This window comes from Leuciscus leuciscus, assembly GCF_965113295.1.
Source record: "Leuciscus leuciscus genome assembly, chromosome: 20".
NCBI lineage: Eukaryota > Metazoa > Chordata > Actinopteri > Cypriniformes > Leuciscidae > Leuciscus > Leuciscus leuciscus.
The window spans coordinates 32,849,588-32,866,738 of record NC_138744.1 but is presented as its reverse complement, the minus strand read 5'-3'; the positions used below and the strand labels follow the sequence as shown (position 1 = coordinate 32,866,738).

Below are 17,151 nucleotides of genomic sequence, written 5' to 3'. Positions count from 1 at the left end.
AAGATTTATCGTGCCAGAACTAGGTATCAAAATTTCTGAGAAATTTCGCAGAAAAAAAGGGCCATTGTCCATTGTCAAGTCAAGTGCAGCACTTGACTTGACAATGGACAATGGACCTTTTTTGTCTGCGAAATTTATCAGAAATGTTGATACCTAGTTGAACGATTAAGTACGACACACAGAAGTGTGAATTCATGTGGCCAGCTTGAGCCTTGAAATCTGTTTCGCCCTCACATAGATCCCTATTGAAATGACTGGATTTCGCCATGAGAGGGCCTCCGTATAAAGCCAGTTATTCGCCAGTATGTGTTAGCATGACACATGATTTATCTATTGGCTACTTCTATTGTTCCCCTGTGTTATAACACCACAGTCCTGACAACATTTATTCATCATTGGACAACCTGCAGCCTATCCATATTTATCATTATTGCTCAATATTGATTTTTTTTTTTTTTGCCATATATTCCTTTTAAGCTAAGAAAACAACCAATTATAACATTTAGCTTAGCTCTATGAAGTGATTTTAAAAAGCAAAGCAAAAAAAAAAAAAACACATAAAAGAATCCAAATCACAGTAAAGGGAATCAGAATCCAGTTGCATCACAGTGAAGATGAATCGTTACAATCGTAGCAGTAAAATCTGACTCTATATCCTACTGTGCTGCAGATCTGTTGAGACTTTCAAACATTCACTCCGCTGTATTCCCTGAAGTATACAGCACTTATTTACATTCCCCAACACTTTTCAATCGCACACATAATCTGAGACACTCGAGACGCTCTTCTAAACAGCACACTCTCTAGAAGAGAAAGCACTGAGCGAGAGGAGTCCCCAAAGTCTCTACAAGCATTTTAGAATTATGTTTAATTTAAGGGGAAACATCCTTTATTTATTTCTCTCTCTCTCTCTCTCTCTCTCTCTCTCTCTCTCTCTCTCTCTCTCTCTCTCTCTCGCTCTAACTGTCTCTCTCTCACATCTCACTCTTCCTCTAAAGTCTTTCTCCGACAAAGGACTGATGAAGCCTGACTGTGACATCTGGGGAAATCAAACCACGGCGTCCTATGGTAAAGGAACACACTTACACAAACACACACAAATGTGCACACACATGAAAGCGCACTGCTTTCAATGCGTGATTCCTCTCTCAACCCAACCCTGAATGCTCGAGGAGCCATATTGAGTTTCTCCCAGGCTGATAGCATTCTCTGCGGGCTTCCTGAGAAACTAGATTACAGCATTAATGACAAAACTGTAAAATTGGTTTGACAAGAATCTGGTGGAGACATGCATTGCACAAAAGCATGTGTTCAGATATGTACATATATAATTAAACTCCCAAGGATAGACTGATATTAAAAAGTATAATATATTTTGAAAATATATTGTTTTCAAAGCATAGGTTTCAAACCACACAGGCTCATTGGAAAAATGTGCCTCTACCGGCATACTTAAAAAAACATACCAATAAATATAATTCACTGCAGTTTCAAGCAGAAATGAACAGTAAAACACCAACAACATGCTTTCCTTATCACACAAATTAGGATTACAGGTGCAGATTATTGATTAATAGAGACTTATTTTTACACAGATCTTTGCACAATATTATGTTATGACCTCAAAACACTTTTATCACAGTGCATGATTTGGAAACTAATACATTTTGATGTTTGCATCACATAACCAGCTCCATATGTGTGGCTTATCTGAGGCAGTAAACTTGCTCAATAGCTCACCTGGTAAAGCACTGCGATAACCGACTCAATCAAAATGGGCATGAAATGTGAAAGAAGCAACATAATATTATTTTGCAGAAATGCTGCCAGGGGCACATTTTTCCAGTGAACCTGAATTCATTTAAAGATAACTTGCGCTACATTACTCAAATTGAGTACACACTACACAGACGTAACAACAAAAGCATTTGTCTTTTGCATATTTAGTTCGGTGCGGTGCAATATCGGTTCGGAGAATATCTTTCAAAGATTTGATCCCACCAACCTGGAAAATCCATCTTGAGAAGAAGCACTTGTTATATCGACCTCTACTTTGAAAACCCAACTCTGTTTTTGTTTCCAGGTTGTCAAAATCAGATTGGAGCAACTAGGTAGAGCGAAAGCCATCTCCAGTTGTTTGTGAAATAGATAATCTGTGAGGTTAATGACTAATCACGTAAATCTAGAAAAATACTTCTGAACACCTGGAAAAGAGCACACAGGATGTATAAGGTGCTTCTTATGCCCATGTTTTTGGCCTTTTCTAAAGCTTGACATTGCAGATCACCATCCATTTTGGTTGTATGGAAATAAGGAGTGTGAACATTTCTACTTTAGTGTAAAAAAAAAAAAAAAGTAACGACATGAAGTTTAGAACAACATGAGAATGAGTAAGTAGCCTAATTCATGTTAGGGTTGGAGTTTGAACTGTTTCACTTACAGCGATTTATCTAAATAGAGTTTCCCATTTCCACACAAAGTCCTACCAAGTACAACAGCAAACCTCACATGAACACACACTCATGACCTTTGTAAACGAAAGCCTGTTTGATGGAAATGGTCCGGAGTCTCTCATGGAATTGCTTACACTACACTTGACCTACCGACATTCGGCAAGTGAAATTTCCTCTCAGCGGAGCGTGACCTGAGAGTCGGAGCGCAAAGGCCGACGGCTTACGTCAGATCTACGTTTCCCACAAGCCCAGTGAGAGGAGAACATCTCAAAATCTGAGCTGTTCAACTGAAGTGTCTCTTTTAGCCTCTCCGTCTGTGACTTCATCCCTCCCTTTCTTGTTGTTTCCCGATGGGAAATGTCAGCTGGGATGGGCCTTGCCCAGCAGAGTTGGTGTTTAATAAGCTCCCTGATTCGCTCTCATCTGCTGGTGTATGTGATGATTCTGTTTGGGCTGTAGGGTACTGGACGGGCTATTGATTTTGCAGTATCAATTGATAACTGGTGAGGAAGTGTGAGGGAGGGAATGATGAAAACAAAGAAAGGATTAACGATTTTCTCTGCACTGAAATGGTACTGGTGTTCAGCTGGGGGATCTGTGGACCGCTTTCAGAACCAGACCTCATTTGCACTGACCTGGAAACTGAAGGAGGAGGAGGTATCTGACTGCGTTACTACATAGTTACTACATAGTAACATGCCACAAGGAAACACACCAGATCACCAATTGTACTGCTAGTTTCAAGAACATATTCATCAAAAGCAATGATGTCTTTATGCCATCATGAGATGCTTTAGATGCAACAGCCAGAAGATACTTCAGCAATCAATGATTCTGCTTATACTACGGTTACCAAATCATGAAACATTGTTGAGATGATGTATCTCAAGACTTGTCTGGTTTTTGTCCTCAAAACACTCTTGTGTGCTGGACTAATTTCTTCCACATTTCATCCCACACCTCCATTGCTAATTCCAAAATGTCATTTTAGAGCTAGTAACAAGGACTTAAGCCACTGATAGCAGTCTAACCCACTTATTAATGCAGTTATATGAGAGAGAGAGAGAGAGAGAGAGAGAGAGAGAGAGAGAGACTATGTTCATCTATGTTCATCTATGTTTGTTTCTGTGGGCTGTAAAGACCTTTGAAATAACTGAAATCATTTGAAACAGAGATATGGAGCTGTAATGCGGTCAAGACCTGCCTGGAACTACTTCAGCCGTGTGTTTCCCTGAAAATAATTGCGCACTTTACTATATAGAACCCTATGGTTCTTGACTCAGTTTTAAGCTAATAATATTCTATACATGGAGAAATGTCTTACATAAATGCATAATACTTTCATGTTTAATGGGTTATTTTATTTTATTTTATTTCTAGTGATAAAGTATATTTATGAGATGTTTAATTCATAAATTAAAACTAAATTATTTAAAACTACATCCATAAAACGATTCCATGATTGAAACTTATATATATGAAGTGTCTGACAGATCCCTTAAAGGTTCTATATATAAACTTTCTTCTAAGACAAGGTGTACAAGAGCTTGGTGTCAATAACCAAATATTCATTAATCCAAACATAATAATTCTCAGTTCGAAAGACTTTCTGAAACTTCTTCAAGAAGCGATCTAAAAGCTGCTTCAAAACACACTGACACGCACCTCGTGCCTCCAGAGAGCTGCTAACATTCTCAACGCCGATCCCACATTTAATATGACATTTCAGATTGGATTTATAGCATATCAGCAGAAATTCCCAAGACTACCTAGTCAGAGCGAAAGAACGGCTTTCCGATATCCAGCCCTTTGCATCCATATTGATTTCTGGAGCAGATTTTAAATCATGTTTCTGTAGTGAACACGGGCTTGAGTGTACATACCCTACAGTGAGATTATTCAAATTTATCAAGATGAATTATTGACGCAAGATTGAATTCTGGAACACTGGGGTCTGCCTGTGACTCTGACCCTCCTTATACAAAGAACATCCTTTAAGATGCACTTCAAGTTTTGTATTCATTATGGAAACACTGCAAAAAATGGGATTCCAATAATGTAATCTCCCCGATCACAGCACGAAGAGTATGATATGCATTGTCTTTGTGTTCCTGGTCTTAACAGATTTACATTTCCAACTTCAGCTCAATTTGCTTAGCAACACGCTGATATCATATCATATCAAAGTCTCTTTTTAAGGCAAGTCCACTCTGTACAGTAAGTGCCAGCAATGGTGTCCTCTTTAATAAGGAAAGATCAATTTCTCCAACACTATTGGTCAGCAATGGTGTCTTTGGTTCAAATCGTGTATGCACAAAACTGTTATTGTTCAGTGTGGTCCAGTTAATATGCGTAAGCATTACCTTGAGCTTAGAAAATGCTCTAAATATAAAAATTTACAGGATCAGCCTCACATTCACACTCATCCATATGCGCCGTGAGAATCTTCATAACCCAGGAGCAGAGCATGTTTACCCAGCGATAGAGATCTTCAGCTCAGCCGAGCTGAGAACGAATCTTGTGAACTGAAATGGAATTACCATTTGCTTCATCGCCTGCAACTCTGCTTCTAAAAGCAATTCCAATGCAACTCCCGCTGAGGAGCAGCCGGTCGAGCACTTGCTGCGTTCCCTGCCGGAGTCCGCCGTTCCTCTGTCTTTACTAATTCTTTCTGTTCCTCGTTTAAGATTGAATATTGGATTCTCTGTATTTACCACGGATTTATTTAATAATTATCCAATTGTACTGAATGTGCACTTGTCTTTTTCAGCAACACTTGATCCATTAATACTAACACTTTCTTTTCTCTTCTCTTCTACTCTATATCTGTTTATTTTTTATTACATATACTGCATTAGACTAAACTGGGAAGGGTCACAGCACTTACAGTACATACTGTTGTCCTATTGCTAGTTTAACTGCTTCTATCGCTCTCCTCATTTGTAAGTACCTTTCGATAAAAGCGTCTGCTAAATGATTAAATGTAAAATGTAAATGTAATGACCTTCAAATCTTTAAAGTACATTTTAAATCATTATGCTTTAAAAACTTTTGTCGTGCTTTCGATGTGTTGACTAACATACTAAAGCAAGTGTAGAGTACTTGATTATAATTTGAACTGTAGGATGTTATTCAATATTACATTTAGTATATAAGTTAGTATCATTTGAATGTACATCATTATGAATGTGTACTTACAAATATATTTAAAATACACTTTAAAACACACTGGAAAAAAATATATATTGTTGTATAAAACAAAAATTATTGAAGTAAAATACTGTTTCAGTCTTTCTACTCAGTTTAATTCAGTACGCTACTTGTCGATTCTTTATAATTACCGGTGAAATTAACTAGCAGTTTCTGATCGAAAATCATTTCCACACCATTTTTGTTTTGTTTTTTAAGTTTAAAAAGAAATAATTTTAGAGTATATTTTAGTTTACCATAAATGCTTGTCGGGATATTCCCAGTGTTTTACCCATAAGACAATAGAAGTAATTATGAAATGACATAGATATACTTAAGTCTTACTTGAGTCCTTACTTTACGTCCAACTACCGTAATTGCATTAAATACGTATTTAAACTATAATACGCTTAAATGCTAATAACATGGAATTAAGTGTTTTAAAATTATTTCCATAATAAGTACTCTTTTTAAAAGTATGCTTAAGAAGAAAAAGAAAAAAAGTATGCTTTAATCTGCATTAACTCTTTCAGTCCTCCATCCTCCAACAGAGCTGCAGAACCTTCCATTAAAAGAGCTTTAATATTCATCATATTCACACATGTTCTGCACTTCCAGTCTTTCATTTGTGTTCCCATCAAATGGCGCAGCTCTATTTATCCGACTGATCGTCCTGCGGTTTCCTTGGCCGTCTCCACACCTGCAGTGATGCTCTGCCATGAGACTGTCGCTGCAAATTGCAACCGCTCCAGTTTCATATCCCTGTGGCACATCTCAATCCTCAGGTCCATCGATGTACCGATTGTTCAAAAATAAAACTAATCTGATCTCATCTAATGTGTGTGATTTACTCGTACTGAGCAAATTCTAGAAACTGACTCATTATGGTCTTAAAGAAAATCTGGGAAAACTAAGCTTTCTCATAATGCTCCTAATATAAAGTATTAAGATGTTTTTTTTACATGCATATAAGGAATAGCTAGACAGTTAGCAGTGTTGTTTTACAAACAATATTTCAACCACAGTCATTTATGATTATGTGGGAAAAGGTTATACATGGTATCCATTAAGGTGGAATACAGCATCCAGCACTGCCTCATTTAAACATTAGGGGATCTCGTAGAACTCGAGACCTGACTTAAAGGGTTAATTCACCCCAAAAGGAAAATTATCCCATAATTTACTCACCCTCAAACCATCCTAGGTGTATATGACTTTCTTCTTTCAGCCAAACACAGTCAGAGTTATATTTAAAAATATCCTGGTTCTTCCCAGCTTTGTAATGGGAGTGAATGATATACCTGAGATTTTGAAGCCCAAAAAAGTGCATCCATCCATCATAAAAATAATCCATATGGCTCTAGGAGTTTAATAAAGGCCTTCTGATGCGAAGGGATGCTTTTTGTAAGAAATATATCTATATTTATAACTTTATAAACTATAATCACTGGCTTCCAGTAACAGCTAAACATGAGTCGAGTTCCAATATGATATACGGATTATTTTTATGATGGAAGGATGCGCTTTTTTTGGGCTTCAAAATCTCAGTTATTATTTCCGAGTCCGATTGTGTTTGGCTGAAAGAAGAAAGTCACATACACCTAGGCTGGCTTGAGGATGAGTAAATAATGGGATAATATTCATTATTGGGTGAACTAACACTTTAAGACTTAACCTACTCAGGTCTCGGCCTGGAATGTGGTCGATGATCTCGACTACAACACTGGTTAGCATTTTGTTTGGTGGGATTGTGTAAACAACTCTGCTCATTTTTGTGGAACTCCATTCCACAAAATCACATTTGTGGTGTATCAGCTCCGGGGGGGTTGAGGTGCTCGTGTTGTGGCAGCTGTTCTTGTGCAGAATGAATGGTTGCAGGAGCTGTTGGGAGTTTTAATGATGGTAGTTTGGTATACACTGGAATTCTAATACAAAATAGACATAGATGTGCAAGAACAGCATGTACATCTCAAAATGCAGCTGCATTCCAGGGTTAATGTCCACAAGTTAATGTTCATCAGTGGTTACAGAATAAGAATAATCCACAATCTGCAAAGAAATCCCTCCAACATTGCTTGCCCAGGTTTACTGGGGGAGAATAATAACTGACAACTATGAAATCAGTGCTTGTTGAGCATATTTTAAATGGAAGACGGTTTTGCCTTGAAGCATGGAAAACTTTGAGTGCGGCTATGATCACTGATGCAGAGAAAGATCAGAGCAGAGGTTTGCTTGAATAACTTGAGTCAAATAGATTTGCATGAGTTGATGGTAGCAATTAAAATCAGTCCATGTTGTACAGGAAGTTTTTGTGCAGTAGGTCTAGAGGAGAGTACAAATTTGTGGAAACAAGAGGTGACACCATGGTCAAGATCTCATGGTACAAGGATTGAAGTACAGTAAGAACACAAGGGCTGCAAAGACACCGAAAGTAAACTTGCAGAGGCAGAGTAACACAAGCTCTGCCCAGAGACAAGAAAAGTCCCAGACAGCAACAGTGTCGGCCCCAATCCGGGCCACATCTGGTACATCTGGATTCAACATGCACCAGATGTGGGCCGGATCTGGACCGACACTATGTTTCTGTCTGTGGGTGAATAGAAAGAGCATGAAGACACAATGGGAATCAAGGGAAGGGGTTAACTGGGACTCTAGACTTTAGTGGTTGTGAGTGGTGAGCATCATATCAGGGGAAGAAATGCCAATCCAGGATCATTGGGAAAACATGTCTGTTGTGACATTTCTGCAAAGTAGTATTATGTTGCTTCTTGAACGTTCTTGAAATGTCAGGTGAGTGGCGCTAAAAACAGGTGAACGTGAATCACTGTCATGATCCTGGCCTGTGTTGCCCTGGTCTTGTCAGAACTTCTATGTTTTGTCCTTTGTAGGTTGTCTTGTTGATTAGTTCTTTGATTGTTCCCAGGTGTGTCTTGTTTCCCTATTTCCCCTTGTGTATTTAAGCCCCGTTTCTTGTCGAGTCTTGTCTTACATGGATGTTATGTTTGCACAGCTCATTCTGTTCCCTGTTTCTCTGTTCTCTGTGTTGGATTTGTTATTGTGTTTATTCTATTATTAAACTCACTGCATTTGGATCCAGCTCTCCTTTGTTTTTGAGTTCACCTTAGTATTGCGGTGAGTGGCACTGAAAAATAATAATGCTTGATAGCGTTTGAAAATAACGTACCACCTACACGAAACCCTAAACCTAACCAATATTGGTAACAAAAGCAAATGTGAGATTTAAAAAAAACACACATTTGCTGAATAAACCAGGCTGTTTTAGCTTGCTTCCACAAGTCTTTGAGTTCTCCTGTCATTCTCAGTCATTTTAGCTGCAAACTGCAGTGAATTGTATGTAATTTGCTACATTTTTGGAGTTTTGCAAAAACGTAGATAGAGGCACATTTCTCGAATAAGCCTAGATTGGGAAATGCTGTTATCATCATGACAGATGAATTCATAGGATTTCCAAACGATGCACAAGACAGAAGAGAGGCAGTGGAAAGCTTTAAAGGTCCAATGGTAGCTTCCAAAACACGGATTGACAAGTTTTTGCTGCCAACTAGGTTGTGTGGGAGGTTCAACATGGTTAAAACATCACACGGATATCTTTAACTGAAGTGAACTGGACTAGCACCAGTCTGCTGTGTCGTTGTTAGCAGGGAAAATGATGTGGGCTGTGATACAGCGAACCGGACAGAAACTATAACACTGATTATGTGTTATTCCTGGAGCAACTCCAAACTCCTGGTAGTCAAACCTTTATTTTTATAGCGCTTAATACAATACAGATTGTTTCTTTACAGTGATCAACAGGAAAATAATGATTCATTGATGCAACCATTGTTCAATTAGGCTGTGAAGAAGAAAAAGCCCTCATTGTTCATCTGAAGTCAGGTCAGTGTTGACTACAGTGTTATAGTTATACTCAGGCCTGGCAGACAAGAAAGTGGCAAAAAATACTGATAACCAAACAAGCTGATGAAGCGCAGACTCATCGGTATAGAGATAATGTGGGAATGACCTGTTCTTACTCATCACTTATGTTCCATTCACAATTCTTTTCCTCTAACGACTGACACAGAGTCTGTTTTACTAAGCAGCTGAAGAAGCCAATTGTCAGCGAACACAATGGAAACACACTTTCAAAGGTCTGCACTGGTTCAACGTGTTCCAGTGGACAGTGATATAACAACACACCGCATGTCTTTAGGAAAGACCTTGAAACATGAGATATGAACTTTAAGCTCTGTGCTCAGCATATAAACAAATATAAATAGCTGTGATATGCTCTCCTTTTGTCTCTCAAGGTCACGTCTGTCCTGGATGAAGAAGGCCTGTACAGGGAAGGTCATGCGAGCAAATGACTGGTCCGCTCGACTGAAGGACGGCATACTGACTCACTGATGGGAAACACTTGCCAACTTTAATATATTTAAGATTTCTACACTAATCCGGACACATTTAAAAACACATCTTTCGCTCTACGTTTTGGCCTTCTGTCCACAACTGAGACAGCGGTTAGTCCTGCGAAAATGAAGCTAGTAAATATTTGTAGTGTTACAAGTGTAAGAACATCAGCAATGACGTAATAACTAATCACTTATTTTAAATAATTGTTCAAAAAGAAACTAAAAAACTTTTGCGAAGTTCTTGATACGGATGCAAGTTTTTGTTTTGATCATGAGGATAAATTGAAGATGCAGGTAATAATGAGGTAATAATGCAACAAAGTGATTTTTCACTAGCATTTACAACAAGATCTGCATTTTCATGGATTTAAATAAGAGACTTTTGTCATAAGAGACAATAAAAACAGATTTGTGCATCATAACTCCTTTGGTAAAACAAAAATGAACTTGATTTCCAAAAGTCAACAAATTTGCGACCGCTGAATGTAACATATTTCAAGTCTCTGAGTTACATGTCATTTATTATCGAAGCCATGAAATAATCGTTCATTCCTCAAAATAAGTATGATGAACTATGCAAAAAGCAGTTAGAATTTGTTTTTATTTTTTATAATTACCCAAAAATCAAACATAGTTCACCTCTCACACATTTTCTCATGTCTGTCAAAAACTTAGGCTGGCTGTCAGTTGGCAGTCGATGAAAACATCAACATAACTCACTCATGGCCATCAATCACTTCACTGAATACTTGCCGGATAAGAAATAAAGAATTATTACCTTCCAATTCATCTGTTTTTTAATCCACATCATTTGAACATTACCTGAAAAACTCAAACTACCAGATGTTTTGACCACGTCATCGCTTTCCGAGAAGAGGGAGAAAATGGCGGCCTTCAACATGCTGTCTGTCAGAGACGATAACATACATAACGCATGTGAAGATACATTTGTCCTTCATTCACTCGAATCAAAAAGATCAGGGAACTTCATTTCACCCTGCAGCTAAACAGAATAAAAGCCAATCCAACTGAAAAACTTCTTAGTGAACATCCTCTAACGTGTTGGTTTTGACTGACATTTTTTATGCATAGACTACGCATTCTGATTCTGACATCCCTGATTTGACTCTCAGATGCTGATGTAATATATATTATGTCCTTGACAGGTAATTTTTATCAAATATTGTTGATCTTCTCAGTTGTTTAAAGGCAATTATCAAAGTTGAATAAAATGTTGTTTCATTTTCCAATAAAACATGATACATCTTTACATGATTTGTTACATTTAATTATCCCTTAGCAGATTTTGACTCATACTATAAAATATTTTGTCTGCAGTAAATGCATGAACACATTTAGAGCTTAAACGCGTTAATTTTTAAAAAATCCTGCTGGCCTTGCTCTCCTCAAACCGTAGGGAGAAAGACGTGTGTGTTGTGATTCAATGGCGGAGCTCATTAACAGTGTGCCCCGGTGTATTGTATTGTCTTTGACCAGACATCTTTTGATTTTGATTTTGTTTATGTAGTGTTATAACCCGATCAGCTCCAGTTGTTCTCGTCTCTCTCTGTGGCACAGCGCTGTTAATAAGTGTGAGTGAGTTAATTGTCAAAGGCAGTACAGCTCTCTGTGTCTCTTTCTCCTCAAAGGAGCAATTTATTTCATCGTGTACATAGTCCTCTAAATCCGACAGGACAAAAATTCTGACGTCAAAAAGGGTAACACTTTATTTTAAAGTGTCCTTGTTACATGTAGTTACTATAGCAATTACTATAAATTGTGCATAATTGCATGCAACTAACCATAAACCAATTCTAATTCTAACCATAAGTACATGTAGTTCATTATTATTTTTCAATACTTAAATGTATAATTACACTGTAACAGAGACACCTTAAAATAAAGTGTTACCAAATAAAATAGAAATGATGTGATTACTAAATAATTATTTGGCTATTGTTTAGCATTATCCAAATGCCTGCATGAAAAGCTGTCAGCTGAACATTTTATTTGGTTATTTTCCATTTTTTAAAATTGATCAAATTAAATAAAAATCTCTAAAGCATTATTACTCATCTTACTCTCAACGTAACATTATTTTGTAACATGGCTTTTGTTCACTGATGGCAGGAGTTGTTTCTGCTATTGCAAAGGCAAATATGCAATGTTTCCAAATTAAAGAAAAACGAATATCACAATTAATATCAATAATCTTTTTGATTGAATTTCAGAAAAGGCCTATATACATTAAAATGCATACTGCAGAAATTATATAGTTCAACTGAAATGCAATACATTTAAATACCTATGTGAAAGTACCAAAATGGTGAAGAGTGTGTGTGTGAGTGTGAGAAGGGCAGCTGAAGGCACAGAGGACAGTGGGACGTGGACGAGAGCCAGATGTTGTCACACACAGATGCTTTCTAATGCAGGAGAATGTGATGACACATGCAAAAGAGAGTAGCACTCGTTTAGTTCTCCCTTCATCTGATTCAACAAGAAGCTGCCGTTTTAGACCTAAATGGATATGATATTATAACGCAGTTACACAAGCCTATGCCACTTACACACACAAGAATATATCCTACTGGAACTACGGGAAATGCAATCTGCCGCACGATTATTCCCCTCCTTCAACAGCCGAGTGTTCAGCAGTGAATATACCGAGTATACTGAGAAACAAAGCCAGCATGAACAATAATAAGCGTAACATATCCGTGCATCTCTGTCAAATAACATTTCGGTTGCTGTTTTTAAGAAAACCATGACGATTAAATGTCTGGTTAATGGAAAAAAGTGGAAGATTTACACTATTTAGAAATCCTTTTGCAGTTTGAATATGTGTTTGCAACAACTCTAAAGCACCACAAGGTATAGGCTAAACACACACTGCTTTCTTACACAATCATGTGCATGAGAAGAAAAAAGCATTCTAAACAATTAAAGCGCAAAAAGCTGTGAACGTTTGTTTGCAGGCTTCAAAAAATTCCCTTGTGGCGAACTCACCCATTCTGCTAATTGCAAACCATGCACAGTAATGATAAACTAAATTTGGAAAATCTCTCCATTATGTTACATTAGTTCCAGTTTAAGACAGCATCTGCGGAAATCAGTTATGAAAACAGGACTTGAAGGCTAAATGTGGCTGCTGATGTCCTGGAGTGAGAGGAAAACAGCTTATTACATCACATAATTAAAGGAAGCCCTGGGCCGTGCCATGGAGATCCCTGAGGGGCATTTGACATTATTTGATAGTATTGATTGAGACTGGAATAGGAGCACATCAGACAGGCCTCATCCCACACAGCAACAGCATTCACTGACATTTTTACACATTTCCTCTTTCATTGCGGACCATAATGAGACTGAAGCGAACATTAATCCTTCAACTCTATTAAGAAAGCGCTTGTGACTCAGTTCTGGGAGGTGATGCTGAGCTTGGATGGCCTTCCTCAAAGCATTAGTTAAGCGGTTGCTAATAGCAACATGCAGGAGAACATCTATGCAGTGAAAGCCTACACTAAATCATGTCTTACTTTTCCTGTGATGTTAAAAATAGGAATTAGAACCATTAAAAACCATAGGAGATCATGATAGTGACGATCCAAAACTCGAATATACACTGTATCAAATGATCAACGTGTGACTTCTAGAACTGAACTCAAGAATAGAATAGAATAGAATAGAATAGAATAGAATAGAATTGAGCAGTGCTTTAGGTAAGAACAGAACAAAAATGCGTCATTGCAATGCCTCACAGCCAAGATGTTTCTCCTCATAAAACACTCAGAAACGACAATATGAAACAAGAGAATGTGCAACTTATGCATAAGATGCGATATGAAACAGGGGGGTTCCGTTCGTCATAACCTGTAGGCAACTTTTGCATGTGTGATGGAGGCTCAAAAAGTTCTGTTTGGAAAAAAACATGCACGACTTTTAACTCTTTTAGGGAGACGGGCATCTTGCATTTGACATTCAAGCTTTAGATGATTTAAACAACACCGAGAGCTTCAGTGAAAAGGGCATCTGTGATAACTGTGATGTGTTTTAAAAGGCTCTTACCGAATCTTAACACATGTGGCATCCCGTGAGAATATCCCACACACAGTAAGAGCAGCAACAGCCCAAGCCATCTGTGATGAGTTACCAGAGGAGAGCACATCTTCATGAACTGCATGTCATTCCCCAGGACGGAGCGTAAGATTCCCACTGGTTTGTGTTGTGTTGTCAGCGGTGTGATCACGGCATGGTCACTGAGACTGAAGAACACACTCCATCAGCGATGCTCCGCATGTCCGTCTCACTGCGCAAACGAGCAACCTTCCGACCGGGCGTCCATGTTAGAGAGGGGGAATCCGGGACAAATCCATGTACGAGTGCCCTGAAAGAGCGGAGCGACACGGGAGTGAGTGATGAGAGCTGGGTTAGCGGATCGCTTGACGCGCGCGAGGCAGAAGCGGGAGCGACGAGCGCGATCAGCGCGTGCAATGCCTTCCACTGCACTGCTGCACTCACACTCACACTGACGTCGAGCCGAGAGCAACGCGCGCGCAACGCTGACCACGACCACTCACAACACCAGTTCCCACTCAGCGTGCTTCATGCGCGTGGCTCGAACATCTCTGTTCGGGGTCTTTCGTGTCTAGATGATGCGATCAAACACAGTGTGTGCTTAAGCTTTTTACTCCTGGTGCTTTTCACACAATGATAGTGTATTTTCACATAGTTTCAGAATTAAAGAAATAATTGAAATAAATTAACCTTGCATCGCACGTGCTTTCGTATAAATGTGTACAACACATCTCTTTTTTTTTTTTAATCATTATTTTTCATTTCTGCGATTAAACTGCGATTACTTTGCATGCAAAAAAGGAAATAGTGAAAAAAAACAGGTAAATAGTTTTCGGGGGGAAAATAACTCATTATGGCACGTATAGTTATTGCTGATGTTACAATACGATATCCTGTCAAATGATTAGAGTAATACCTATACTTAAAAGGAGATAAATAAATTAACCATCGTGATTATAATTTTATTTTGATATTAATGTATATAACAAAAACGATTCTACTTTAAACTGTCTATTATTGTATTGTAAATTCATACGCGTGTGTGCGTGTGTGGTTGTTTGAGAGAGAGAGAGAGAGAGAGAGAGAGAGAGAGAGAGAGAGAGAGAGAGTCTGTGTATGTGTGTGTGCGCGCGCGCACAAGCTGTTATATCGTTCAAGTGTCGTTCAAGTCACACACACACACACACACGTATACACACACATACATACATACACACACACATCTATATATCGAAGAAGACAGCTGCAGGCTATATATGGTGTTCTTTGAACTCTTGGGGCCTTTAAAGCCAAGAAAGGGCATATAACGAGGACGAACCCTGTACAGCTTAAATTAAAAAGACCTCAATAGTGCTCCTACTTTTAAACTAGGCTTATAGATGTGCACTAGAATAGCCTGAGCTCGTGAGAGCTGGTGTGTTTCAGCACCACGGACAGCGACACACTGTATTTCATTCACTTCGCTTTATACGGAACACACACTCTTCTATGATTTCAGATGGACTATTGCGATTATGTTTCCTCCAAGAAATGCCCAAGTATTGTACACAGGCTGGATTAGTTGGACTGACAATAAAATATAAATACACCGTGTCATTATAATAGGTGTATTTTGTGATTTTATTTTTCTGCAGTAATTCTAACATCTCCATGGTCATATGACAAAATGTGGATTATTTCATATTGATAAGTGCGTGTCATTTCACACCAGATATTGATGATTCGCAAACTAATCACTCTGACGCCTCATATGAAGCATCATGTTTGCAATGCATCGACTTTAGGTCTGTTTTTGTCACTTATGTGTGTATCTGCTCAAATATTTAGAAGATCATAAGTGTATATTTTGAATCTGAAATGAAATTTCTGCATAAGTGATAGCTCCTAAAAAGTAATTCATGTAATGCTTAAACTCATCAACAGCAGAGACACACTATTTCCTGGCATAATTAATGACTTGGTGCTTCCTTCAACCTCACAACAGTGTGTGTGTGTGTGTGTGTGTGTGTGTGTGTGTGTGTGTGTGTGTGTGTGTGTGTGTGTGTGTGTGTGTGTGTGTGTGTGTGTGTGTGTGTGTGTGTGTGTGTGTGTGTGTGTGTGTGTGTGTGTGTGTGTGTGTGTGTGTGTGTGTGTGTGTGTGTGTGTGTGTGAGGGGCGGTGCATTTATTTTAAACTAGGATCGCGCTGTCGTACCCGGGGTCTCAACATGCTTTATAACTTACAAGTCATCAAAACCCTCTTTGCAATTAAGGTGAGTGCGAAAAAAATAACAAGGTATAATAACTCCACAAACACAGACTTTTTTCTTTGTCAAGGACATCAAGAGTTCAGTTATTGATTAGTCAATGATTTGAGGTTAAACAGACGCACATGCAGCATTAGATCAGATCAACTCTTCCGTCTTTTAGATGTCTACATTAGATATGAGTTTAAAGGCATCGCTGATGTGTGGTGCTGGCGAAGTGAATGTCTTACCTCGGGTGTTGAGAGCAGCTGAGGCTGATGAAGTGTGTGTGAGTGAGTGTGTGTGAGTGTGTGTTCAGATGCTCGGCTCTGTGGAGGAGACACGCCTCCTGTCGGACGAACACAGTCCCGCTTAAAGACACACTGCGCTTCAGGTGCAGATACATCTTCTTAATCGATATATGACGGGAATATAGCGTTTAAAACATTTATAAAGCGAGGTAACACTGGATGTAAACGATATGCATCCAGCTGTCCTTTCACAATAATCGCGTGCCGTATGTGACGGAGACAGACAGCAAAAGAAATGATTTTGTATATATATATTTTTTTAATATAATATATACAGTATATATACACACATTTTGGTGACTGTGTGATTTACAAATTGTAACTGATTCAAAATAATAATTATTCAAGATGACGCGGTGATAAAGATCGCGTTAAACCACATAAAAAAAACTATATTATACAGTATAATATATTATGTTTAAATATACATATTTTCTCATTACATTTTCATACTCTCATTCTAATTACTAAACATTTGAAAGTTTAAC

General features: G+C 38.3%; 1 protein-coding gene across 3 annotated transcripts in view; it reads right to left on the bottom strand.

Moving 5' to 3' along the window:
• Nucleotides 1–16,637, bottom strand: part of grik2 (glutamate receptor, ionotropic, kainate 2) — a 239,825-nt gene extending 223,188 nt beyond the window's left edge. For 2 of the 3 annotated variants that reach the window (XR_014200724.1, XM_082150285.1), the window contains exon 1: nt 14,120–14,659. Coding sequence is in view for 2 of the 3 variants with exons in the window: in XM_082150285.1 (XP_082006411.1) it covers nt 14,120–14,234 (115 nt within the window). In the remaining variant the exon portion in view is untranslated. Of the gene's footprint in view, nt 1–14,119; nt 14,660–16,603 lie in introns of those variants that run through there. The other variant, XM_082150286.1, reaches the window with a different exon arrangement.
• Between the last annotated feature and the right edge of the window lie 514 nt (nt 16,638–17,151).